This window comes from Haemaphysalis longicornis, unplaced genomic scaffold (genome assembly GCF_048455015.1).
Source record: "Haemaphysalis longicornis isolate Haplotype H1 unplaced genomic scaffold, Haemaphysalis longicornis Haplotype H1 scaffold_1, whole genome shotgun sequence".
Classification (NCBI taxonomy): Eukaryota; Metazoa; Arthropoda; class Arachnida; order Ixodida; family Ixodidae; genus Haemaphysalis; species Haemaphysalis longicornis.
Window position 1 is genome coordinate 401,732,841 of NW_027526203.1, and position 27,559 is coordinate 401,760,399.

General features: G+C 45.7%; 4 protein-coding genes across 5 annotated transcripts in view; 2 read left to right on the forward strand and 2 right to left on the reverse strand.

Moving 5' to 3' along the window:
- The first annotated feature begins 246 nt into the window (after nt 1–246).
- LOC144155421 (uncharacterized) lies at nt 247–7,618 on the forward strand. The gene has a single exon (XM_077686829.1). The coding sequence runs from the start codon at nt 475–477 to the stop codon at nt 1,768–1,770; it is 1,296 nt and encodes a 431-aa protein (XP_077542955.1). The 5' UTR covers nt 247–474; the 3' UTR covers nt 1,771–7,618.
- Nucleotides 7,619–19,759: 12,141 nt separating this feature from the next.
- Coq9 (ubiquinone biosynthesis protein COQ9, mitochondrial) lies at nt 19,760–23,749 on the reverse strand. Its single transcript, XM_077686832.1, has 8 exons — nt 23,502–23,749; nt 21,264–21,434; nt 21,037–21,178; nt 20,866–20,956; nt 20,671–20,775; nt 20,383–20,538; nt 20,252–20,305; nt 19,760–19,871 (listed from the first exon to the last, which is right to left on the reverse strand). Exons 1-8 carry the CDS (start codon nt 23,581–23,583, stop codon nt 19,839–19,841), a joined length of 834 nt encoding a protein of 277 aa, XP_077542958.1. The 5' UTR covers nt 23,584–23,749; the 3' UTR covers nt 19,760–19,838.
- On the reverse strand, nt 21,602–23,503 carry LOC144155422 (glomulin). Its single transcript, XM_077686830.1, has one exon. It carries the CDS (start codon nt 23,356–23,358, stop codon nt 21,634–21,636), a length of 1,725 nt encoding a protein of 574 aa, XP_077542956.1. The 5' UTR covers nt 23,359–23,503; the 3' UTR covers nt 21,602–21,633.
- A 164-nt stretch (nt 23,750–23,913) lies between the features above and the next one.
- Nucleotides 23,914–27,559, forward strand: part of Lrr (capping protein regulator and myosin 1 linker 1 leucine rich repeat protein) — an 80,854-nt gene continuing 77,208 nt past the window's right edge. For both annotated transcript variants that reach the window (XM_077686833.1, XM_077686834.1), the window contains exons 1-2: nt 23,914–24,128; nt 26,792–26,889. In XM_077686833.1, the coding sequence (XP_077542959.1) occupies nt 24,092–24,128; nt 26,792–26,889 (135 nt within the window). In that variant the 5' untranslated portion in view covers nt 23,914–24,091. The remainder of the gene's footprint in view (nt 24,129–26,791; nt 26,890–27,559) is intronic.

The following is a 27,559-nucleotide window of genomic DNA, read 5'->3' on the forward strand; positions in this document are numbered from 1 at the left end:
GCGTCGTCCTCGCATGTTTTCGTCATCCATGGTTTTCGTCCCGCGTCCCATAGTTATATTGTAAGAAACTCTATGCCATCTATGCCGCGTCCCGGCGTCCCGCCGAAAAAACCAACACAATGACGTCACTACTTGCTGTCACGTGACATTATGACATCAGAGTTCAAGCGCTGCCGAAACTGCTCTCCCCTCATCGCGCGCGTTAGGTAGATGGCGCTTGTTACCATCCTTGCAATGAGTAAAAACAAGTGGTCGTTTTGCAAGTCGGCGTGAAACATGCGTGAAAACAGCGCCACCAGCGCCTTGGAACGTTGGAAATGCAAGATGCAAGTGCGGCAAGATCCACTGGATCGTCGTCAATCCTAATGGCAGAATGGGCGGGGAGAAGTTGATGCTGAGGACGTCAAGACCCTGCTTCTGCTGGTTTATCGCATATGTAACTGGCTAAGTTTAGCCTCCTTAGAATGAGAAGAAATGCTGCTACGCCGTAAAAGTCGGTCGGACAGTGCTGCAAGGGGACAGGCCAATGCAAATGGCGACACGGCACGGGAAAAAACTGAAGATGATTCCGAAAACTGCCAAAGGCTGTCAACTGCTGGTAGGTCAGCGCGGCCCAGGACGAAATCTAACTTCTTCAAATCGCTGCGCGAACATTGGCGCAGGCGCAAGACAAAGCTTGGGGCGCTAAACTCCACGGGAAAATGCACCGAGTCGTCAGCTCATCCCGAGGCGAACAGTCGAAAGGTGAACGTGTGCTGCGCTGGATCTTCGTCGTTGGCTGCGCCTGATTCACCTGAGGCTTCACGCAATGACGCCAACGACAACTACGTTAGCGCCCGTGTTGGTTCGAGTCGAGTAAGTGAATGTAGCGGTGCGGACGGGGGCTCCGAAACGCCCCGGCGAGACTTGCCACCGCCGTCATTTGTGACCTCGTCGGAGCCTGATGGACTGCAAGTTCCCATGAATCCTGCACAAGGGGAGACCGAGCTGCAGCGAACGTCATGCGCTTCTGATCAAGCCCCCGCAAAGGTACTCTCTGCGACCAGTCATAACCGATGTTTGGCACATCAAGCGAGCGGCCACACCGGTGCAGTTTCGCCACAGGACGGCCGAAGCAAACGCACGGACGACGCAGCGGAGCCCGCGAGCTCGGCTGGCGACGTTGGCGCATCCAGCAGAGCGTGCTCGTCTGTGGCGTTCCCTCCGAGGCAGCTTGCGGCGTCGCCGGGGCTCGTGGCGGAGCCAGATGGCCGGGAGGACCCACGGATCAGCAGCCTCAGCGAGGAGCTGTTCAAGTTGTCTAAGCACGGCTGGTACTGGGGACCAATCACTCGGGGCGAAGCCGAAGAGAAGCTAGCAGACCAACCTGATGGCGCCTTTCTGGTGCGAGACAGCTCTGATGACAGATACCTCTTGAGTCTCACGTTCAAGTCTTACGGCAAAACGTTGCACACAAGAATCGAGCACTGTAACGGTCTCTTCAGCTTCTATGCCCAGTCTGGACCTGAGGGCCGTGCCTGCATTGTTGACCTTATCCAGGAGTCCATGAACTACTCTCAGTCGGGCGTGTTCTGCTATTCGCGGGGGCGCACGCCGGGCGTCCCCTCCTTCCCGGTTCGCCTCATCAAGCCCGTGTCTCGGCTCACGCACGTCCGCTCCTTGCAGTACCTCTGTCGTTTCGTGATCCGGCAGTACACACGCTTCGACCATATCCAAAGACTCCCTCTTCCATCGCGCATCAAGGGGTACCTGGAAGAGGGTCACTACTGAAGGGGGTCTGTGCTGCCGGAGGGCAGTTGCTTTGTGCTCACGTAAGGTGCCAGTCTCTGGCAGCACATTGTGCCATGGTGGAGTGACTTGTTCAGCTCAATGTAGTCATTTTATGGATGGTACTGGGGCCTGTAAACTGTTTGTGTGAATACTGCCAGTTCTGTTACACTGCCTAGAGTCATAACTGTTACTTTAAATGTTACTGTTCAAAGATGGATAAGAAGTTGTGGAATGCCTTTTAAGGAATGTAGTTACAAACTGATGACAGCATAAAACCCCTTGAATGCAACATATCCCATGCTTGTGTGGCTTACCTTGTTTCTGCACCAACAGAAATGGCATCTGTGTGTGCTTGAAAGGTGCATTGAGCTTTCACACAAAATGTATCCAAAGATAACATCATATACAAATTTTTTATAGCAAGAACTTTGAAAAAGGCCTGTCCATCTGTGTCCTGCAATCGTGGCATCATTTTTCTAGAATTGCCATTACAGTTATATCTTGCTAAACATGAAAGAAACCCCAGTTTTTCAGTTTTTTACAAAATAGTGGCACACGTGTTAGTACAGAAAAACAAAGTGTTTTTATGTTGCAGTTTATTTTTTCTAGTACCACCATCCTGAGTGCGACCATTGCTTGCTGTTCCATTGCGCCATAAGTGCTTGCACCTGCTAGTTTATTTAGCGAAACTTTGATCGCTGTACGTGATAGAGTCTATCCTTGTTACATTGAAGCGTCATTTACTGCTTGTACTATGAAGCTGCAAGTTTCACGCACGATACCGTTAGTGAATGGCGCATGCACATGATTGGGATGGCTGTTCTTCGTCATTACATGCTGGTTAACTATAATGTATGACTCAAGTACGGTCGGTCACTTTGGTGCCTTGACAGGTACAGAGTGTGTGCAGTAAAGATCGAAACTGTCCATTTTGTTCACTGGCCTGTAAAACTTGTTGAATGGCAGTATGTTGAGATAGTGCCCCATTGCGTTTGCCCTGGCAAGTACCCTGAAAGAATGAAAAAAAAGAAAAAAAAAACGTTTCTTCTTTGCTGCACTATTCAGATTTCAGATAATCAGAGCATATTTCACTAAGAGCATACATGCAAACTGGTAAAATAGGTTAGGAATTTTTTATCTTGATCACGATGGCCTAGCAGATAAACCATATCGCAGTTAATTTAAAAAAAAAGAATTTCGCCGCACTCCTAAGCAATTCCAAGGTACAGCCGATTACTTGTTGAACAGTATCGTGTGGGTATTGACCATGAAGTGCGCTAGTGCCTTATCTCGGTTCAAAGCGCAAAATCGGTGAGAGTCGGCTACTATGCTATTTCCATAAGCTTAATACAGCTTCTGCTGTGATTCAGCTGTATTTGTTAAATTCTGAAAATGGACAGTGATAGTACACGCAGAATATCAACCTTTTTCCACAATCTGCTGTGTCTTTGAGCTTAAAAGGGCGAAAAATAGAACTTGCACTTCACATCATCGGTAATTGAGATATGAAATTTTTACTGTTAGTCGCCGTAGCACGTGTGCACGAACATAATGTAATGCATACTCACACCTATGTTACCTCAAAAAGCAAGTAAAGGAAGCAGCAAACCCGTTGTACGTGAATTCAGTCACGGCTCAATGGAAGGGGCTGTGTCGTGCTTGCGGTAGCTGCCTAGCGGCCGACGCTTGCCTTAGTGCAATTGTTCTGCAACAAACCTGCTCTGGTTTTGCAGCTTTCCGCCTATGATAAGGTGCTGACTCACCTGCTGGTCTTTGTTTAAAAAAAAGTGACTGGTTGTGCTTACAAATTAACCAGCAATTGTGAGCACTGTGTAGTTTCCCTGTCACTACTCTATAATGCCTCAATCTTACCCACATTTACTCGAAATTGTTTTGTTTTCCCACAAGTTTGAAACCATAGAGCGAGTGGAATATCGATAGGAAGCACAGAACTTGTTCATATCGGAAGGTTTAGACTTAGAACAAAGTTGCAACAAACAAGTTTTATGGGCAACAGACGTGCGACTAACCTTTTGCTTTGTCTTTCGTGTGCCGTTCTTGTAACTGTTCCCATAATGCCATGGAGGGACCAGTTTGTTTGAACTTGCCACCACTACTCCATAATTCCTCAATTTTGCCCATATGGACTAGCCTTGTTTGGATTTTCAATGAATCGGAACATAGTTGGCAGTTGTCTCTACTGGCAACAGCTGTCTGCCCATAATCAATCGAGGGTGGCGCGGCGCGCCCACCTTTTAGATATTTAAGCTTGTGTCGGTGGCTCAGTGGCCTGATGAACATGCCTTGCACAATCAGTAAAGAGTGATTTGGATCTCGGGATCAGCCGAAACAGTTTCACTACCCTCTCCTTTCACTTTTTTATTTCTTCCCGACATTGTCTGCGCACACGCTCAAACAGGCCTCTCTTTATACTTGCCAGTGCAGATTCAATTGTTACAGAAGGGGTTGCCCAAATAAATGCAGTTGCACTTAACGAATTATCGAGATAACAGTACAGGGATGTCCTTGTTTGGCAGCCATTGGGTTCAAAGGATGTTGTCTTAGGAAAAAGGTGAACTATGACTGATGAAAACAAACTTGAGTGGGGTCTGAGGGTGCACCTTTACAGTGCAGCTGCAGGGGATGCTATTTAAAGACACTGTAGTACTGCAGTAACATTAAGAATGACTAAATTGTACAGCACCTTTATGCAAAGTACCTATTGGTGACGTGTAGCCGTTCGAAGGTACACTGAATGTGCACGATGACATCATGGGTGCAATTCTTGCCCAAGGTGGATGTAGTATTGGGATGGCTGTGCATTATGTAGATGCCCACGTACCAAGATTTGTTTATTTTTACAATAATGAGCCACAGCTAGTACAAATTAACCTGAAACCTTTCACGGTGGCAAGCCTCATATCCAGATGCTATTTCAAAATGTAGCATTCCAAATTTGGTCTACAAGCTTAATTGTTTACTACAAGCAGTTTAGTAGCAGGATCTACTGAATTTTTTATTAGATATAACAAAACTGGTGCTTCATGTTTTGAAACATTCTGTAATTTTTGTTTTTCATGCATAAAATAGTTAAAAAATTATCGTAATTAATGAAGAGGTTACTGAACACGAGCACCTGTGTACTTACTCCTTGGTATTAAACCAGATAACAGTTCCGGAACTGAAACTTAGTGTCAAATATTGGAAAGACACAACTGTTATCGCTGTAATGTGCCCTGAAGCAGCTCGCTGCTATGCGAGAACATTTGCTGCTGTGCAAATTCTTGTAACTCTGTTTCCCAGGCTTGGAACATCATTTGATGACAAAAGAGCCTTTTGGTGGAATGTCATCTACAGCAGTGCTCCTTTTTATCGTAGGGCTTTATAATTCCTAAAGGTGTATTTAGGCCTTTGTTTATAGAACAATTATAGCAGGTGCACAGGCAAGAAGTGTCTTTGGGCAAATAGTTGCAAACGAATGAAAACAGATTACTGGACAAAAAATTACCATTGATCAACTTCACCCCACGTGCTACTGAGTATGTGACCTTATAATTTTCAGCAATTGACCATGAGAGGGTGTGCCTGTAAATTTACTCTGTGCAGTAGTACTTAGTTTCAGGTATTGGCCAAACAGTTATGGCAACTAAAGCATTCTTTAGGTTCACCAAGCGTCAAGAAATTCACTTCATATTGTATAATAACCACAATCTGCGACAAGTGCAGCCTGCAAAAGAAAATGTGAGCGCTCTTTTTAAAAATATTTTTCAAATAGGTTTTGCTTCAACCAAAATCATGAAGCCTGATCAGAGTGCTTTCCAAATCTATCTTTACCACACCATCATACGGCCTCTGCAAATCATAATCTGGCACTGGCCACACAGAGACACTGGCATGAGTCTTAGTGGAACATCAACACCCACTTTATGCGAGGATAAAGACAACCACGCAGGATTTCATGGCAATCGCGCACAATACCTGGGCATGCAGGTCATCGTTTAGGTATTTTACGGCATCTGACCAGGTTTCAACCTAATGTTCTTGTGAAGCACTCAGTCAGGCATTGCATTAAAATGACGGCCAAGTCTAGCTTCATCAGGAAATTGCTGTACCACAAACGTTACTAACATGCCGTGTTATTAAGTTGTTATGCCATACCATGTTGCACCATGCCATGATGCGAGTAAAAAAGCTATGTACTAAAGCGAGAAGTGTGTTCTGGCAAGTTTATCCTGAAGCACAAAATTTTCTTGTTTCACACAAGGTAAACTGACTCTGTGAACTCCATAAGTGGCGACAGAAAAAAAGGAAAACAACAGAGAAATACGAAATCAGGTGCACTTCTGTAATGTCAGTTTTGTTCATTCATTTTCATTTCGCGGACTCCCAGAGAAGTAGACCGGCCTTCGATTTTTCCATGTATCCCTATGGCTTCGGGGAATCCTCGGACTACCCGTGGACTATCCGCAGTGAGTCCGAGGTTGTAAATTGAAGAGCCCCACTGTGTTATCCCTGCCGTTCTGTTGCATCGCCATACAATACAATTTCTTTGCCCGCTACCTAGTGGTGGTACTCCAAGCGATTATCGAAGCATTCACTTTTCCATAACCCCCTGCATGTACAGCTGGCATGGAAACTCCTGTAACATTACGTATATGCCCCTTCAATTTCTTTCAGCCATGAACGCTGCTGCACTTTTGCGAATGCATAGCACTTCGATGCCTCTGTGCTTTTGCTTGTTGAATCAGAGCATCGTACCACTAGACACCACCAGTTCCTCTGTGTTCTGAAGCCCAACATTGCTCCTACAGGCACTGCATTTGAGCATGACTGTTTCTCCATACTTCGTTATATGTGGTGCACCTGTATAGCGAAGGTGCAAGAATGAATCTTTGTTGTCTTAGAGATGATAAGCGGTGACCTTAAAATACACTTATTTCGTTTGCTGCTTTTCTTGTTATTGTAATGCTATTATTGTAATATCCTTTACGGAGAGAGGGGCCTCTGTGATTACACCATATCATCACATTTTACTCCCCAAGAATTTCAATGTGCTTCAAGTGCAGTTTTGTAACAGATGCAATATTGCTCCTGCTCTGCGCCAGAATGGAAACGGTGCAAGGCAGACATTTTTCACATTTCCCTCGTCCGCCCATTTGATGGTGCAAGCATCGCTCATGCATGTCCCTATCCATTCTGCATGTAATCTCATATGCTTCATTGTGATACAGTTGTGCAATGTTCGCGTGCAATGCATATTGCAAATGTTAAAGTGGCCAGTGTGGTCCCACTAACAAGGTGCATTATGAAATGGCTGCTCTGATTTATTTTAAATTCTTAGCCTGGGAAGGACGATAAAACCACAAGCTTAACATTTCTTGATCACTACACTATGCGTAGGTTTGCGAGTGGATTTGGAAGAATATTAGAAAAGTGGACAGCCATTACCTAGTACAACTCAAACGGATGATGATAGTTGGTAATCTATCACCTTCAATTGTGCTAGGTGTTACGACAAAAGGTTGACTCGTCCTTTTGTACTAACACCTAGCACAATTCAAAATTACCCAGTACACCTGCATTCTCCAGGTACGTGTCTAGTGGATAACAAAGTTATATTCCAGAATAAGTTTTTTTTATTTCCAGTTGGTGCTCAACAGCTGTAGCCAGAAGCAGGCTGCACTTAAAGTAGCAGCTACAGTTGTAGATGTGGGTTCGCCCACAACTTTCCCATGATTGAAAGCAAAAGAAAAGTAATTTGTCAAGAATGTGGCCTGTGGCCAAAAAATGTTTGCTGGTATGAAAGCACTTAATCTGTTCTTAATAAATGAGGTGTACTTGCTTTGTTCATGTTTTGAATTCCCATCAGCGTTTTTGTTTGTCAAAATGCATTGCTGTTTGTGGAGCTTGAGAAAGTTTTATTGAAAACAATATAAGCATGACTTACCTTACATTGGTTTAATCATCAGGCTCACTCCTTATCTATAACGATGCAACTATGTGGCTGTATTAAGACATATACCGTATAGATAACTTGTGGTGAGCCATATCATGTTAGTTTTGGTTTGCTCCCATAAAAAAAATAATGTGTATTCGACTTATTGTTACCAAACTGATTTGTTTGAAAACATTGTTCATAGCCACAGTTGTAGCATGCATCTGCTCCTTTTTTTCTTGACCTACAATAGAGGGCATTTTTTACTGGCTGTGGTGCACCTGTTTGGGTGATTGACCAGTTTTTTCTTCTTTTTGCTGCATGAAACCATAAAATGAAGCAGCAGTTCTCGTTAACAAGCAGGTTCAGGGACATGTGAAAAGCAGGGTTCTTCATTTTTATTGTTGTGAGCATAAGAAAAGCACAAACTGACACTCATGGTCTCTGCCCATCACACGTAAGTGTGTGAATTAGATTTTCCAAGCAAAAGAACCGAGTGAAGCCATTTTGAACTTGCGGCAACAATCAAATGAGCCTGCGTGCTCATCGATTGCATTCCGAGCTCTGCTGCAGTGGATATTTGTGGACAAATAAAGATGTTTTTCTTGCCAGAAAAGTGTGAAAAGAGAAATCTAAGCACTTCATAAGCGCAGCTTTTGCAGCTGGATTAAAGTGTGCACTCTAGGCAATACAGAATACTACCAAGCCAAATTTTATTAGCCTTTAATTGCAGGTGTGAGGGCACATGCAGCTCTGGTATTATTACGTGCAGTCATTGTTCAAGGCCCCCCATTTAAAAAAAAACACCTGAAACAGACACGCACTCCAGTACAGCTGTCGCCAAATTGAAAGTTTAAAAACAAATACACTGTGGCTTAAGCCAATATTGTGACAAAATATTTCAGCGACAATACCCATGGATTCAGATTAACACGATTTAGTTGTACATGCTAAAACGTTGCGTGTTGGTTTATGGCTTGAAAAAAAAAAAAAAAAATGTTTAGCGCTAAATGGCGAGTGCCTCCAATGCCTAACGTCAAAAGACAATTTTGGTTTGTCAAGAGTGTCAGAAGTATTAGGGAACTGGTGAAGGGGGAGTAAAAGGGAGTTTAGGAGAGCAAAAGATTAAATTCCTAAGTGCTTACAACTTTTTTCTGTTGTAACGCCCCTCTTGCACTTCTGTCTTGTACAAAACATACGAGTGCCTTGTGATACAGCCAATACAGCTGTAAAGGCAGAATTAGTGTGGTTTTAAAGCACATTTTACGAGATGCCTTGAGCATCGGGTAATTTGTAATAATCCACCAGAAGGTGGAAAAAATGGTCATGCGTACACTTGTGGGCAGGAGGTCTGCACAAAAAGTCTAATATTGTGTACCACACCTGAGCTCCATCATTTTTAAGCAGGATGGACCTCGAGTGCTGTTCCAGCAGGATAACAATACTGCTTGTCATGAGCCAGTGGAGTAATACAGCTGGCCATGTAGGGCTGCCAGTGGACATAGCCAGGGTACACTCTGCACTAAAACCACTGCTACCATGCTTTTGAGCTAGCCGGTGATGTGGCACCCACAAGTGATACCCGCTTCTTGTGCCCAGAACAGTGGCACGTAGTATGTGATGGCCGCTGCAAGCAATCAATGAATGTTGAGAGAGTGCGGACGTGTGTGTAAAATTATTGTGCACTGCAGGTGGCGCGATGTATTATAGACTGCTTTGTGACACATACTTCCTCGTGATAAAATGAGCAGATGAACTTGCACTACCTACTTAAAGGCAAAATTTCATGCATGCTTTTAAGGGACACTGAAGTCAATAGAGAAAATTGCTCAATTACCTTACCAGAGTAAAGTGTAGATGTGTATGCCATGTACTTGGTTTTACGGCCTAATTGTGCTCATTTTTTGGCGACAGAGCTCATGTGTTCAAAAGTGTCGTTTCCCTCCCACCATCCTCTGCACCGATCTCCTGTCATCGGCCATGGCAATACGCTAGCAAATCTGTACAGCTAAACTGAGCAGATTGCTAGCATTTTTGCCCTGCACAACTTGTGTGTGAACAAGCAAAACGTCAGTATTAACCATAATGGGAACATTTGATGGCTGAAATGTCAGTGTGAAATGCAGTGGAGGCAGTTTCATGTTTTTCCACAAACTAAGGCTTGAAAATCTTGTTTAAATAGTATATTGCGAGAGTTAAACTGCACAATGCAGCCACGAATAAGATTTCAAAAAATTCACTTTAGTGTCCCTTTAAGCTTTTTCTTTTCAGACTCGCATACCATGTTTTCATGCCTGCAGTGTTGTGCGTTTAGAGCACATTTGTGATAGGAAAGACTTGCCACTGTGTGCCCTGCAGGGCTGCCAAGTGCGAGACAAGGTTTTGTAAAGAGTTATGCGACAGTGATGAGGCGTTGCTGGTCAGCCAATATTTTTGCACGTACAATGGCTTCATGGGTAATCTTCATGCTTCATGGGTAATCTCAAGTGAAAATTTGCTAGCTGAAAATTATTTGTATTAGGCTTTTGAGCATACATAGTGCTAAGCCAATCCATCTCGGGTGATTTTGCTCAATAAAAAGTAAACGTGCAGGCTGCACCAGGCTGTTTGAGAGATTTCAGCAGTGTTTCATAGAAGTGTCATTTTCCATCGGGTGACTAGATATGATTTCCTTTGTATATTCACTTTTTCCCTACACCTCAACACTACAAGTAAAAAGTTATTTTGCCTCAAAGGTCAAACAGGCTCGCACAAGGGCACTCTGAAACTCAGTGGCACTGCTACCCATGCACTGTAGAAGACAGCAACGCGACAGCCTGGGAATTGTCAGCGTGTGCTTTTTTTATTTTTTTCCTGCTCAAAAAACACAGCATGAAGAACTAATTACTAATTAGCTTCCCCTAAATTTCTTTCCTTTTTTGTTCCATGCTATTCTAGTGCCTAGAGAGGAGATGAGTTGTCAACATCTCTACCCAGCTACACTGCCGTCCGAATGTCACTCAAACCGAATGTCATTCGACTCAAATAGGGGGCTTTGAATGCCATTCAGAATCCGCTGTGCTCCACTACAGTTTTGATGGCATTTGAAAGCTTTAACGATCACTGGTTGTGCTGCGTGGCACTGCTGCTGTCAAGTTATCTTTTTACACAATAATGCAACAATCAAATTTAGCAGCAGTCTTTAGCATTAAAATGATATCAAATTATAAATAATGTAAGCTTTGACACGGTTTTTGCTTAATTTTGAATCGCAATCGAGGTTTTCTTGTGCTGTCCGGCCACTCTGGTTTGTCGCTTGCTCGCACTGGTGCTGAAAGTATGGAATTTTTACCTCTTGATCTCATGATTTAAGTGAACCAGAAGTAAACAAAGTTCCACAATTAAGAATATTTATTTAAAGTACGCCAGTAATGCATTTGTTTACGCTGACTGGGAATGCTGTGCGCGAGAGTCCCAATTCGAGAGCCCCAAATGTCCCTCTGGCTGCTCATTTGGCTCGAATGTCATTTGAGCCGAATTGCATTTTAAAACCCAGTGGAGCAGCACAATTTTGCATTTGAGTCAAATGAAATTTTGTTCAAATGACATTCAGACGCTAGTGTAGCAGGGGTATAAACCGTGCTATGCATTGTTCACACCAGTGCGGACGTGCTGCAGTCAAATGTTTGTCACTCCATTCCATTCAGAATGGGCCAGAATGCATACCCGAGAGCTTGTACTGAATGTCTTTTGGAGCAAGGGGTGTATACTTCAACAATGCCACTAGGAAAGCCAACTTACTTTATCCACTGTTGGCATTGTGACAACTATTGTACATATACTGACTACAGACCTTGATGTTTCACCACGTGCCTCTGAAATCTGAAATAAAACTGACATTTGGACTATTGTTGTCCCGTGCGGTCAAGTGGAAGTTTCTTAATACTATACATAGCACACATTTGCACAGTTAAACTTGACTAGACAAGCTTCAAATGACCTCAAGAAAGTTCTCGAGTGACATTTCAGTAAATGGAAGTTAGGGAAAGCATTCAGTTGTAAATTACACCAGAAAATTTCAGTGAGACAGTTAAGACTGCTTATGTGTGGCAGTGCGAAAGCATTTCGCAGGTGCCGCTGAAGTAGACGCTTTAGGATCCACCACACAGGCTCACACATGCGCTGCAAGCATGTTGAGAAGGCGGGAGAGTTCACGCTCTTAATCAGAGCCCTCTTCCCGAATCTGGAATGTGCTGCCACTTGCATATCTGTCACGCAATATCACGACAGCGCTGCGCACACTAGACTCTTTCTCCATCGCAGAAAACATGCTGGTGTAGCATCGTGGTAACGCACTGGGCTCCTACTCTGGAGACCTGGGTTTGGTTTCCAAACAAACTTCAATGTACTACCTACCTCTGTTTTCAAACGAATTGATATACTTTATCGAAATTAATTTAAATGTGCACTTTGGCACACACTTTGACATTTTTTTTTTTTTTTTTTTTTTACTTTTTACAGCGGCAATCATTTTCTGTACCGAACGACAACAATTTTTGTACGATGCATGGACGCTTACCGTATTTACTCAATTCTAGGGCGGCCTCGATTCTAGGCCGACCCCCGAAATCCAGATGGTCAGAAAATAAAAAAAAAGCTTGCCTCGAATGCAAGCCGAATGAAAAAAGGCACTGGACTGAAACTAGAACATGCACTTTATTAGGCTTGCGGCGCTTGTTGTAGCATGTTCAATGCTCACTCGTTGTCGACATCGCTGTCCTTTTCCCACAGCACACTGTCCTCACTTCCGTACAGTGCGTTCGAAATTCTGCACTTACGGAAGGCCCGCACAATTACCTCGGCCAGAATTGCGTCCCATGCCACGACAACCCAGCTCGCCAGTTGGCTGAGTGAAGCACGCTTGATGCACCTGGTCAGTGTCAGATGGTAATCTTGCAGCGTCAGTCAGTCGTTGTAATGCTTCTGCAGCATGTCCTTACATGGCTTGTTGATGGCCATGTCGAGCGGTTGTAGCTGGCTCGTCATGCCGCCGGGTATTACCGCCCTCCAAAAGCATGGACTTAACGGCATCTGTCAAGTGGCCGCAGTAAGAGTCCAGAACCAGGAGGGACTCCTTAAACAGCAGAGCACCGGCACGGCGCTGCCAAACAGTTTTGAACCAATCTTTGATGAGAGCACCACTCATCCAACCATTCTCGTAGGCTCGTACGACGACGTTCTTAGCGAAAACTTTCCCGGCTAGAAGAGTCTTCCTCCTAAAAATAATGTACGGCGACAGCTTTTTCCCATTGGCCGAGCAACACAACATCACAGTGGTGTGCTGCTTCTCGCAGCCTGCAGTTTTGACTTTCACTTTTGCACCCCTGTCATTCACAGCGTAGGCCACAGGCCGGGGTCTTATGGGAGTTACCGATCTGGCCCAGTCGCTACTCTTTCCACCCACTTCTTGATGACAAAGCCCTGGAATGCGACTAGCTTCTCCTCGAGGTCAGGGGGTAGCTTTTGGCAGACAGACGTCCGCCATCGCAGGCTGAACTCAAACCGCTTCATAAAGTGAGTGACCCAGCCCCTGCTGGCCTTGAACTGAGTCTGCGCGACTCCTCCCTTGCCTTCACCTGCAACATCTCCGTTGTCGCGGGAATTTTACTGTCTTTGCTGCCAGATAAAGTCATCGACTTCCTTCTCCACCTCGCGGTGTCGGCCTTTCTTGGGTCCTGTGAAGGCCATTCGCTTGGCAGCGCAGTTGAAAAGTTCATTCCACTGCTTCTGCCATCAGAAGACGTTCTCATCCATGGCAAAGTTGCGCTGTGCTTGGAGGTTTCAAGTTCTCTCGGCCTCCAAGACTACCTTCCACTTAAATGCCACGGTGTAGTGGCACCGCTTGGAGGGCGCTATTGTGCTGTGAACACGGGCGCTTATTGAGGTCACGCGGCGACGAACGCAAGCAAGCGCGGAATGCTGAGAGCTGGTTTCACAACGTTCAAACAAGCAAAATGGAGCCTGCGAATCTGCAAGCCTGTGGCTGCGAGATGGCGTTGAGTGTCTAGCCGTGGCAGGAAAGCTACATCCTCGAATCAAAGCCGACCCCCAACTTTCGTGATCGGCTTTAAAACAAAAAAAAAATTTGGCCTGATTCGAGTACATACAGTAATCACTTAAATTAAGGCCTCAAGTATAGGCTGTTCTCTATAAAATGCTACAAATGCTTGTTTACAATTTCAATTTGTTTATTTAATTAAACATGCATAAGGAGTCCACATGCCAAAGCCTCAGGTGACATGCCAACCATTTCATTTCACAGCCAACAAAGTGAACTGCACAGATCTTGCACGTGCCCAAAAGTGCGGAATGTGGAAAACGACTCTCACTACTTTCATTAGGTTATGTGAGATCTATGCAACTTGTAGTCATATTCAAAAAACATTTAGACCCGCCGCGGTGGCTCAGTGGCTAAGGCGTAGTGCTGCTGACCACGGGGATGTGGGTTCGATTTCTGGCTGCGGCACGGCCACTTTTCTGATGGAGGCGAAAAGCAAAAACGCCCGTGTGTTCGAGATTTCGGCGCACGTTAAAAATCCCCAGGCGGTCAAAAATAATCCGGAACCCTCCACTACAGTGCGCCTCATTGCCTGCGTTGCGTCGGCGCAGTAAGCCCTACAATCAATAAATCAAAAAACATTTGCACAACTTTTTGAGGGTCCCATGTCTAATTTATTCATTCTGCTATGATGTTGCTATGTTTTCAGAGTTTAAAGCGGCCATGCAGATAAAATACAAGTTTCTTTTATTCGAAAGGTTTCGTGTTTTATAGTGCCCCCAGCGCTTCTACGGAAGCAAAGGATGCTTTGTTCACTGAGAAATTTAGCAATTCATGTTAAAATTTTGATTCTCCCGCCAAATCGTGTTTTCACAACGTCTGCAATGACATCACAAGAACAGATGTTCAGGCTAAACTTGGTGTGCAGGGGAGCCTTGTTAACTATTAGTCAACCTAGATGACGTCACCATACTGCGGCGGGCCATTTTCTGCCTTTGCTTTGTTTTTGACTGTATTTGTACCTGGCTTGTTTTTATTCAGGTAGAAAAATAATCGTTTCGTGAAACATGGTGTTCGCTTGACAAATACGGTCATGTAGGCACTGTCGCTTACGCCAATCGGCCAGTATCGTGTGAGACAACCCCAAAGCACCGCAGTGCTGTGCAGCTAAAACAAGCATAGTGCGCACAGTACCAAACAGCAGTAAGCATCGGTACTTCTATGCTTACGTGTACTTTCGTAACTTCCACTGTTTATCCCACCATTCTTACTACTCTAAAAAGAATGTGCCCTAAATTTAAGCACAAATAGCTCGTTTGGCAAGCGTATAAGCTCTGCCTAATTTGCGTTTGCTTTTGCCGGCCTCAGCCAATCACAGAGCTGGCTTGTATGACATAGGTTCTGTTGTGGGAAATGAGCTAGTGGGTCGCGTGGCCATTCCCTTTTTTCTAATTAACAGCTTATTTGAGCGACGTTTATGTTAAAAGTGGTGTCAGATGACTCTAACAAGGCAATCTATCGAATGAAGGAAAGCAAGTGCGGTGCCAAAACTCGGAATACAGTGGCGAGCAGCCCACTAGCTCAAACGGCAACTGGGCGGACGTGGCGCTAGCGGGGCCGTGCAGATGAAACACAAGTTTGGTTCATTCTAAAGATCGCTTCACTAGAATCATACTACCACCATTTTTACCATAAACTTTGTTCAAATAAGCAATATAATTAGGAAAAAAGGGAATGGCCAAGCGACTCACTAGCTCATCTCCCGCACTAGAACCTATGACATAATATGTACAGCTGTGTGATTGGCTGAGGCCCGCAAAAGGAAATGCAAGTTAGGCAGGGCTCATAAGCTTGCAGAACAAGCTATTTCCGCTTGAATGTAATGCACATTGATATTATAGCAGTAAGAATGGTGGGGTAAACAATAGAAGTTACGAAAGTACACGTAAACATAGAAGTACCAGTGTGTCGTGTTGTTGGTACTGAGCGCAGTATGCTTGTTATGGCTGCACAGCAGCCCGACACTTTGGGGTTGTCTCACACAAAACTGGCCAATTGGCGTAAGCGACATGACCGATTGTTGAGCATACCTTCATGAAACGATTACAACCTTCTGTAACAAAAACAAGCCAGGTGCAAATACGGTGAGAAACAAAGCAAATACGGACAGCAGTCCTGCACAGTATGGTGGCACCACCTAGGAGGACTGACGGTAAACAAGGCACAATACCGCAGTCCACTGCAGATAAGCAGCGCACTAACGTTCCCTTGAAGACCTGTCCTGGTTACGTCAGCACAGACATCACGATAAACACACAATTGGCAGGAGAATCAACATTTTAACTTGCATTGATTAATTCCTCGGTGAACAAAGTGTCGTTTGCTGGCCAGACAAGCGCAGGGGGCACTATAAAAACCCAATCTTTTGTATAAAACAAACTTGTATTTTGTCTGCATGGCCCCTTTACTGCCCACATCGTCACTTACTCAACTAAAATTCATTTGTGTTGAGCCTAACGAGTTTGTTGGCTAGAACGATTAACTGATTTGTTGAGGAAAATTTATAGCCAGCAAAACAATGGTTAGAAATCCATGGCTAGAGTGAATGACGATTGGTTTGATGGTAGACTACACTGCTGCACGTATTCAAGACTGATTCCAGATACTATGTGCTTGCGCTGTACTAACAAGGACTTGGTATTCATGGCAGGGCTTTTTGTTGTTGTTCAATATTTCACTCAGCAGCAGCAGCAGCATTATGCAAAACCAACTTGCCCCACCTGCAACCCATGATGATTCCCACTGCTATACTCGGGAACAGGTTTAGAACGGCACCAGCTCATGTACGGTATCACTCCGCCTAAGCGACGGATCCGGATGTCAACGGGCGCGCGCGTTTCGAAAGGACACTGCCACGAATGCGTAATATCGTCGGCCTTTTCTCACGTAGTTTGTTTGCCGTCGCTGCAGTAGTTTATAAGCATATTAGGTCCAAAAAGATACAAAAACGGCTCGTGCCATGTTCAAAATATTCCCAGTAACGCGCTACTTGTGCTGCGCGGAGTGATATCCGGCTGCGGTGATGAGGCACAGCGGCAACTTCGGTGCCGTTCTTAAGTTGTAACCGAGTATAGCAACTTACTAACACCGGCTGCACTGTTTTTAACAGCATGGCGGCAGCTCGAGCTAGGGCCGTTGGCATTTGAGAGAAAAAAAAAAGCACAAGGCTTTCAACACGACCTTTGCGCAGTGGCTTTAGCACACACACACACACACACACACACACACAAAAAACGAAACGCACGTGAGGGTGCGCTTTGAGGAGCACCCCCCAGCATCGTCCAACCTTGCGCATGGGCTTGCGCCACGTGAGGAGCTCCCGCCTTCATCGTCATGTTGCAACCGGCGCGCCATGGGTCCATTGGGCCAAAGATGACGAATCTGTCAACGTTGATCCTTGGGCTATGGTGTTCCATATTCTTGAATTCACAGTGCACACAACAAACAAGGACGATAGGGAGAGCGAGACAAGCGCTGTGTGTCTCACTCTCCCTATTGTCCTTGTTTGTTGTGTGCGCTGCGAATTCAAGAATCTGTCAAGCCATCCCATCACAATCCACACACGAAGACGGCCACCGGGCCAGCTGACAAAGAAGTGGAGGTTTACCGAGGCGAGGACGCGCGACAAGAGGATTTGCCCTAAGCGGCTGTGCCGTTGGAAGATGACGACGAAAGGGCCGGCGACGATTGCTACTGAATAAAACACTGTATACATACTTTAATAGTCTTTGCTTTTACAGTATCGCCCAAAACGGCTTTGCACTGCTGTGTTCCGGCTGCTCTCTCTCTCCTCGGATCCGCCGTCAGCGTGGGAACAAGCTAGGTCGAGCATTAGCTCTGCTGTTTCTCCAGCCTTGCACCACTAGTGCAAACTGCGGCAATTTTTTTTGTACAGCTTTTTCACTCCAGCATTTCACCTTGAGATACAGAATATCTTGGTTGCATTGAAGCTGAATCAGAATTGCACCTGTTATCTCGGTGTTTTGTAGTCGAATATCTTGGTTTCATTGAAGCTGAATCAGAATTGCACCTGTTATCTCAGTGTTTTATAGTCGAATACCTAACACGCACCAGTCACAACCTGCTTTTGTGTGCTCCTACAAACAAAAGTGCATTCCTAAGCCACATTGATGTATGGTGCATTGTGTATGCCCATGCTTGGGTAGTACAAAAGGCACTTCGCTAGGCGGACTAAATTATTAAATCTGAGGCCTCCACTATGGCACGTCTTCGCAGACCAGAGAAGCAGTTTCAGCATGAAAACCCTAATTTCAAAAAGCTCTTTGTTGATCAATCTGAGACGCCATTAATTATCGTATCTAATAATACATGCGTCAAAATGAGCTGTACGAGAGAATGGAGAGAGAGAGAGACAACCCTCAAACGACAGCACAATAATGTCTGTCAGAGCATGGAGCAATTGCAACTATGTCCTGTATCCAATGCTCTGCAAGTGCTGCTGCGCAGGGTTCTCCCCAGGAATTTTTGGGAGAAGGACATTTTAAGAACATTTTGAACATTTGTGGGGGTCGCGGCTACAAATGGACCCTATTACCCGACTAGCAAGCTAGAACACAAGAACGCCGCTGAGGGTTCGTTCAACTCACCGGGAGGTGCCAATGGTGCGCTAGGCGCCAGGCGATGTTGACAAACCAGGCTTTATTGCACGATCGGTCATAAGATGGAACATGCACTGGACAGGCTGTCCCGAGCTTGGGCGGGGGAGGGAGTCCCCCACGAGCTCGGTAAGCCGTCCGGGGCCGCCGACTCGGCTTGTCTCCTGAGGGGAGACTTGCCTCGTCCCGGAGTCGAGGAACATCAGCTCCTTTGTCCGACCTGCGCGGTTGCAGACTTCGCAGGAAAAGCCCTAAGCAGAGTAGTCCTGCTTCCAACGTAACCTCGGTAGGAGAGAAGGGTCTCCAGAAGGGGAGGACGGTGCTGGCGGGGAAGCCAACTGCTAGGGGGCCCGCACTCTGTGCGCTGTGATCGCCGATAGGGAAGCGCGCGCTGCGCATGCGCGAGGGCGCGCGCTCTCGCACGGCTTTACCGCCGAGGCAGCTTCCCCGTGTCGGGGGCGCCAAGCCAACCGAGCAGTTAGCCCTAATGGCCCAGTGTGGCCGTCATCGGGACCAGCGTGCCGCCCGCGCGAAGAGTGCTCGCGTGCACTTTGTTGCCGCGGCGGCATCTCTGTGTCGGCGGCGCGGGGCAGCTAGCCCTAATGGCGCCGCGCGGCCGGCACGGGGACTTACGTGGTCCCCACACATTTTGAGAAAAAAAAATTGAATTTCGAATTATCGTCGCAAAAATTGAACACCTCTGAACAAGTAGCGGGTATGGTGGTGCCGCAGAATGGTGAAAAGTGGAAGCCCTTTAACAAAATAAGCAACAAATACAAGCATTGACTCCAAAGTTTGCACGCAGCTAGCAATCTGAGACTTCAAAGCCACTTATTCAGACTCTTTTTCACTGACGTAACCAAAAGGCGAGAGGTGCGACCCCCTGCCGCTGGTCTTTGTTTTCGCACAGTGGCCGTTTTTAGTTCCTCAGGCGGCATTTCAAATGGGTCAGTCAGTGTGGTGGGTGGCCTGCTGAAGGCAGTGGGCATGAAGCAGAGCAGTGGGTGGCATTTCCACTGCTGCCCACTGTGGGGAGAACCCTGATGCCATGGTTCTGGAAAGCGTCACTAAATGCACCCTAAAAAATCTATAAATGTTGCCCAAATAAAAGCAGGAATACTGCTACATGGTCTTGCAGCCCTTGGAGCTTTCAAAGACTGTGGTCTGGGGCACTAAGTTCGGGCGTTAGAAATCAATGTTGGTCACATTCCCCCCCACCTCCTCCCTTGAATAAGCACCAGTCTGTTGGTAGGAAGGTTTCCCTTTCTGCCCACACAAGTCATATCACAAGAATTTGCAGTGTCATGGAACGCAGCAAAAGTGAACATCATGGTCATGGTATATGGTTACAGACTATATAAATTTATTTGTGGCGCTGAGTTACCTTGGTTCACTGAAATTGTGTTGTGAAAAATGCTTGCTAGCGAGTGTTGATTCCTAGGACATTCTTCAGCTGTGGAAAAAAATTAAATTATGGGTCAATACTTTGCAAAAAGAAAAAAAATGGTTATTTTAATGAATGTTGCACCACAGACTGTTTCATAAAGACCAGAAATTGCTTATATTCAAGCACTGCTAATAAATAAAACAAAGGTTGTGCTGATTGCAAGGCAAAGTTTAATGCATAGTTTAACAAATGCACCAACCAATCTGATATAAAAATATAGCGACAATCTAATTCTGGGCCACTACTCTACCTCCCACTTTATGTCTGTTGAAAGGTTTCCATGCACTAGAAAAAAAGTATGATTCAGCCCACTGAGCAGGGTTTGCACATCATAGACTGTGTATAGACAGAAACAATACAGGCTACCAAACAGTGCCGAACCTTACCGTTGCAAATCCCAGTTCGGCCACATCTCTTGCAGTGCCAGCAGCTTGGTTCACCTAGCAGTAATGAAAGCTGCATGAATGTCTAGACCAGGCTAGGAGACCTTGTTAAACAACATGCAATGCAAGCGCACCTGCTCTAGGCAGCTGCCAACGACACCGAGTTCCTTCATGCGCCTGTTCAGAAACTCCTGGGTCTGAGCATAATCAGGGGAAGTATCTTGCAGAAATACAAGCTCAGCACTTTGGTAGAGCCCAGCTAGAACGGCTCTCTTCGAATACCAGCTCATCTGCAAAAAATTACAACCAGTCATGCTTTTTTCCCCGGCTGATCAGTACTTCTTTTTTTACCCTCCTCTTCGAAGAACCCCCCTCCCCCTGATTTGTTGGGCATGTGTCAACAATCTGTCAAACACACTTACATCTGTTGACATGTCTCCAGCGTAATACCAGATAACATTCAGGAGGTCACCCAGGTTGGAGAGCGCAACTGGGACATTCTGAGGCAAAGCCATGATCCCAAGTGCCTGTTGCGAGGCAAAAAAATATGGGTAAATATATAATGTCCCCCTCTTACATCAGCCTACAATTACTCGCACAAGAGAAATTGTATATACCTGGGTCCAGGTGTCCTTGTAGGGCTCTAGCAATAAAATTCTTTTCCACACGGCGTCTTGAATAAACGCTGCCTGGCCTTTGGCTATGGCTCTGTTTGGAAAAGAACCAACATTTAAAGCTGTATTGAAGCCAAAAAAATTGCTATTAGTGTAACAAGTGAGGGTCCAAACCTCCGGTCACTCCTTTGTTGGCTACTTGCAAGCTGCTGCTCCAGCTCATCATTCAAAGACAGGTAGAAGTACGTGATCAGGTCAAGACTTCCTCCAGGAAAGAGACCGTGTGCAACACTTGAGAAGCCCAAGGAGCTTGCACCTTGGAGTGGAATTCAACAAAAAAAAAGTTCTTGCAATCACACACGAAAATACACTGCCACAGCAGCCCAAGCAATATACATTACCAGATGCTATGGATTTCCATGTCCAGCCATGTTGAGGGATAAAATCGAGAGAAGACTTGAGAATGCTGCTTTTGATATCACCACCGGCTGGTCCAGAAATATCCCCAATGCTGCCCAGTGTGCCTCCATCTACTGACGTGTCTGTCACTGATGCATGTTTGAAGCGGTCAGCTGTGAATGGAAAGGAGGCAAAAAAGCAATGCAGCCTGGGTATGCTTCAACTTGAATTGTTTTACAAGCTTGTTTTTTTCTTTTTTGCCGAAAATTCCATGTCCCAGTGCACTACACAAGACTCAAACATGAACGCATTAAGCATTTAGGAATGGCCACAAGTCCGGTTGAGTGAGAGCAAGATGATTTAATGCCAATGTTACTTGTTTGCCCACTGAGCGACACCGTCCTCTGCCAGCACCAACACACTTTCAATAAGGTCCAGTCTGGTCAATGCAGTTTTAAGAAATTCGGCTTCCTGTTCCGGAGGCAAACTAGGAAACAAACTGTCTTCCCTCTGCTTGGCGCCACCTTTGGCAGTCTTTTTGTTGTCTTCCAGTTCAGCTGTGTAGTAGGCCCTTGTGTGGTCCACGAACTTCCTGACCTTTTCTGTGTAGGCTCTTGCAACAGCAAACACCGACGGGTTTGTCATTCCAAAAATTTGCCCCTGGTGCGACATGGCAGAAGTAAAATACCACACCAAGTTCAGCACTGCCAAGACACAATCACTGTAATCGAGAATGTTTATCTTCTCCTGCGATAACAAGTCAGAGGTAGCAATTTCGAGAAAACTTTCTAAATTGGCTCCCATATGCGGGTCATCTCGAATGCCCCCTTTTAGAGTTGCGTACAAGTCCTGGCGGTAGAGGTCCACTACAAAACCTCGCAACCCAGAATGTTTCTCAACTTGCAGCATTCGGCAATACAGGGTGTGCCTTGCTTCACACTGGAAGCATTTCATGTAGGCAACTAAAGCAGTCAGAGCTCCTTTTCGGACTTCGTCCAAACTGCAGTAGACCACTGCCCTGCCCAAATGGCACGGAAGGCCAGTCAAATCAATATTATCTAGATCGGAGGAACAGTATTCTTCCAAGCAAAGCCGAGACACCAGATTTGAACACAGGGCAACCCCTTTGGCAACGGCATGATCTGAACTGTGGGACAAGAGAAACGTGATGTTCTCAAGGTTCTGCTCAAACATGTAGCGGCTGGAGTAAACGCATGGCACACTGTCCGGCTCCACACCTTCCGCAAGCACCATCCAGGCTAGAACAGCCCGGCAGGCGGGCGACATTGGCTCTGGCACATCTCGGTCACCATCTTCGCCTGCGATCTTCTCATGGCCTTCCCAAGCTGCGTTCTTTGAAATGGACAGTTTCATCAGGTCTCCAAACCGTTTACTGATGTTTCTCACAAGTTCTTCGGCTGAGAGCCGAGCATCCCTCGGAACTGTAGTGCCAGCACGACTTCGGAGATCCAACACGGCAATCTGACCAAGAAACATCATCAGGCATCTCAATACAACTGCGTTTTCGCCGTATTCGGCTGTCCGGGGTTCCTTTTTAAGGACTTGGTCGTTGAGCGCCGTAAAGAAGCCGGCCACGGCACTCAAGCGGCAGCCAATACTTCCGTCTTCTTCCTCACTGCAGTCGTCGGACGCCTTTCGCTTCCCTGGGTTTTTGGACAGGGCACGCAACAGCTGCTTTACGTGGCCATACAGACAATCTAAAACCCATTCCAGCAACTTGGCCTTCTCTCCCGAAATATTTTGCAGCAGTGTCGGGAAGCACTCCACCATGGCGCAGAACACGGCATCGGATTTAGCCAGCCGAATATTTTCCAGCAAAGAGACACTAACTTCTCTAGGGTTGCTTCGAGCCACTATCACCCCAAGCAGGTCTTTGCACAAGGAAAAGTTCACTTGAGACTTTTCAACTATCTCTTGTTCCATTGCAGACACGATAGGCAAAACGAGGTCCCATCCATGAGTAAAAATGATGTTCGGAGCGGCATCACACAGAACGGTTTTCACTTCAGTATACTTCCGTAAATTCAAAAGTTCCACAACTCGCACAACCGGATCACCAGACGCCTCTTCTTCCATAATTAAGGCACTTTGTGTCCAAATGCAGTCGGTACTAGTGTGCTGGTGTACGAATGGTTTTGCATAAAAAAACCGTTGCTCAACTGAAATGACAAATGTTATTTGGATACACTGGGCACACGAAACACTTGCTGCTTACTAACCTCGGAACCCTCTGCGCCAAGTGCCGGTAGCAATTGCGAACAAAGTATTGAGCTTCACCCTCCGGCTCAGGTTAACAGCCATCTCACGCGCGATTCATTCGCACGGACCAGTTCACGAAGCAAGGCCTGCCCAGGCCAAAAGATTTTCCGGGGGTGATGCCAGTGACGCCCAGGCGCTCAACGTTCCGAGAGGTCATACGATCACGTTCATATGGAAATCAAAATCAGTTGGGCAGGGCAGGGCAGGGAGTGTAACGCAGCGAGGCGGGAAATAAAATATTGTTAAGTGTAAAGTAATTAAGCAGCAGTAAATGTTTTATTTATTTACTAATTAATATATCTTAGCTTTTGTGTGCTTAAAAAATGTAATTTGGAACAAAATTATTTACCAAAACAACAAGAAGAAAACAGTCCCGCAGCCCACCCGCAGTAAGTGCTGCTGAGCCCAAAAGTGGGAATGGCAGAGTGAGGTTGTGTACGGGAATTTCTTGAGTAAATATTCGTTTTCTTGCGGTTATGCTCTTGCGGTTGAACAGAGGTAGCGTGATTTTACGGATGTATCTGACGACAGAGAAATCTGAAGAGGAATAATGTCCACGAAGAACGCTATCACGAAGGAATTGAGCGGTAGGTGTTCTCTTTCGAACGCATCGGCGATTAGCTACCTGTCATCTCCAAGGGTTCCTTGATGCGTTTGTTTAGTTTTTGAGAATATAAGAACTCTTCTAAGTCCCTTGACGAGCTCAGTGAGCTGCAGTTTATTGCAGATTGGGCAAAATAGCGTTTTACGCGCAGATTCTGTTCTTTATTTTGTTTTCTTTTTTTATCCCTTGCAGTGCATCGTGTGTGTACTTCATAGCAAAATCTTCTGCTAGTTGATGCACAATTGTCTTAGGATGGTCTCCAGTGGTCCTAAAGCATCATTAATTCACTCACATGGTCCTGTCTATGTTCGGTATCTACTTAGCACTGACGTTGTTTGCCGAGTGTATATTGTTATCAAAGTGCTCCCTCCCCCCCCTCGTCTGGTGACACGCTTTCCTAGCCGTCCGAACTCGCGGTTGCTCCTCTTGTCGCAACGCGAATTAGAATACTCCGTGGGTTGTGGCCACTCTAGGAAAACACAAATACTGATTCAAGTGACAGCTACCTTAATGAGGGCATTGAAAGTAGTCACTGCGGTGCGCAAAGCGAGATGCTATCTCGTTCGTCCCTCGGGGGGTTTGCGGATCTTAATTAGAGAGTTTTAGTATAGCGTTTTAGCTGTAGCGTTAACGTTTTGCGGGCCGCAATCGCGAACGGATAGCGCCTCGTTATGCTACGGTTAGCGTGCCCGCTAACGCTATCGGCGCGCTAAAGTGGTGCTTTCCGCTATACTAAAACTCCCTATTGTTACTTTTGGTAGTTGCGGACGTCGCCTATCTGTAGTGGTTGTTGCGATTCCGCAGTGCCCACTTCTGTGGATCATCTTGACATTTAGCAGCCTAGTGGCGGCTGCGGGGAGACATAAAAATGGGGCTAAATGAAACCTGCAAGAGGAATCGTACGCCCTCCCAAAGCGCAGACTTCATAGTTTTCGGTTTCTGTACAGTGGTTTTTAAAGTCCGCTTGGTCGGAAATATTTGCGCAGGGTGATGATTCGATGCTCCTGCCTAAAGCGAGTGTGGAGGAAGTTGTCCTGTGCGCTGAGGCGTGACATGACGCGGAATTTGCGGCCCAACCGATGAGACTTCAGTGTACTTCTCTTTGAAACGGCGGAGCGCTTCGTTGCTTCGCTTGCATATCCCTGTCGTCATCCGTTTCGTTGTAGGAATTTTTGCCCCCATTTGACGAATTTTTTACGTGTAAATTTAAAGTCACAAAGGAACTCACTTGGATTAAGAAACAGCGCTAACTGTGTTTTTGATGTAAATGTGTGTACTGCAATGAACTTGCCCAATTTGCACGTACGAATTCTGGTGCACATGGAGATCTTCTGATATAATGCATAGAGGGTGTAAACTTGTGATACTCTTTAATGGATACTGCTTAAAGGGACGCTTTAGTGTAAAGGCAGGTTGGCCTAAATCGGTGAGGAGTACAAGTGTGCCTTTTGCTATAACAGATGCTATTTGTTTGTGCAGAAAATGATAATGAAGGGATAACGGGTATCGCTGCCTCGTGAACATTGAAGTATGTCAGTCTCCTAAAAATAATGCTCTACGTCTTTATTACGAATCTTGCCAAGCCATGATGGCGTAGTAAGGGTTTTGTCCCAATGTAGGAACGCTATAGTGTGTGTCACACTGAAATATCCTTAGCCAAAGTAGCCATAATACTTTCGAAGCACGCATCTCCTAACAGGGCTGACCCGGAAGCCCTGTGTACACAGATCAACCTGGAGGTCTCCCTGTTGGCATGCTGAGAATAAAGTTGATGAAATATAAAAATTCCCACCATGCTCAGAAAACTTGGGGAGTGCAGAGGTTGCCATTGCTATGGGTATTAATTCAAGAATGCAGTTGCCAGTGTTTCGAGCTTTGGTCAAAAAAAAGAAAAGTAACAAAGCAACCTGAAAAGTTAATTTTTGATTATGTAACACACCTGATTGCTGTGGCAGGTGGGTGTGCAATGCAGACCCGAGCAACTGCATTTTCACTCCAGATCATGTAAACCTGCGTATCCAGCTTCTTACCACCAGCAAAATAAATGCTCGATTAGGATGATATGAAAGGCAAAATGACTGTAGTGGGAAATTTTGTGGGAAAAATAATGTTGAGCTAACATTCTAATCTTCTTTGTGGGTGTGCACCACCCTCTGCTCTTGAAAAGGGCACTTTTGGGGAATGTGGGACGCCCTGTTCTAATTAGGGGACTTCTTTTTAGTGCCAAGTCGTCCGCATTGCTGTGAGAGAACATGTGAGCGTGCAGTCTTGCCTTGGGCGGGGCCCACCGTGGGATTTCCACTCCCCCTTGCCTTCCTAAGTGCAGACTGCCTCTTTCGCCGGCCGCCCACTTGTGCTGTGCTTCTGCAGGTGTCCACAATGTACACTGTTGAGGGGGTTGAATACATTCGCTTGCTCCCTGTTAACACGATGGAGTCTGTTCAAGACAGCCAAAAAAGCCCAGTCTCAATCAGGCTACAATTAAGGGTTGCACATTGCAAACTGAAATTGCAGGCCTGGATAGGCCCCTACAGCTGCCCTCACTGAAAAAAAGCACGTGCTGTTTTGACTTTTGCTAGGTTTGCACTTTCATGAACAGAAGGGTTGGTGGAGTAAGAGTGTTTTTTATTGTTTGTTCACTTGCAGACAGCATAAGACATGTGCTGGACCGCAGTGCCAAGGTTTCCTTCAAGTGCATGGTGCGCTTGGAGACAAAGCAGGACAAAACAGAGAACAGAGTCCTGGTAAATACTGTCATGACTGAATGTTCTGGTGCTTGCTGATCTTCCGTGGCCACTTCTGAGTGCGTACCCCTGGAGGTCCGCTAAAGGAATGCTAGTCCATAGCTTAGGGCAAAAAAAAAAATTGCCCGATTTCAGTAGTCTGTAGGAATAAAAAAAGAAAACTACTGTGACGATCTTGCCTGACGTTGTTCATGGTTCTTGACATGTTTGATTATTGTACTGATATTTTACTTGAACTGTTACACTATTCTAATCAAAAATGCTTGCGCAAGTGTGCATGTTCTGTTGCTCAGTGGGGATATATTATTAACATTTTAACTGTGAAGTTTAATAAATTTGTGGCCTACAGTATGCTGGTGGAGGTAGGATTCTATTTAAACTGAATAGTGGGTGAAGGATAGAGCTCTTATTTGTTGGCAAGGTGTATATGCATATGCTTGCTTGCAAAAATCTTTGTATCAGGAAGGATTTTTTTGTACCCACCCCCCCTTGTATCAGGAAGGATTTTTTGCAGCCATCCCCCTTCTCCACTTATTCTCCTTGTGCCTGTGCTACTGTGTAGTAGTAGTGCGTGCTTATTAAAACATCATCCTGTGGGCAAACAAGACCACCAAATCTGCTCCCCTATGCAATGACTGGCCAGTTGGTGCACGTGCACTGTAGGTCGTAT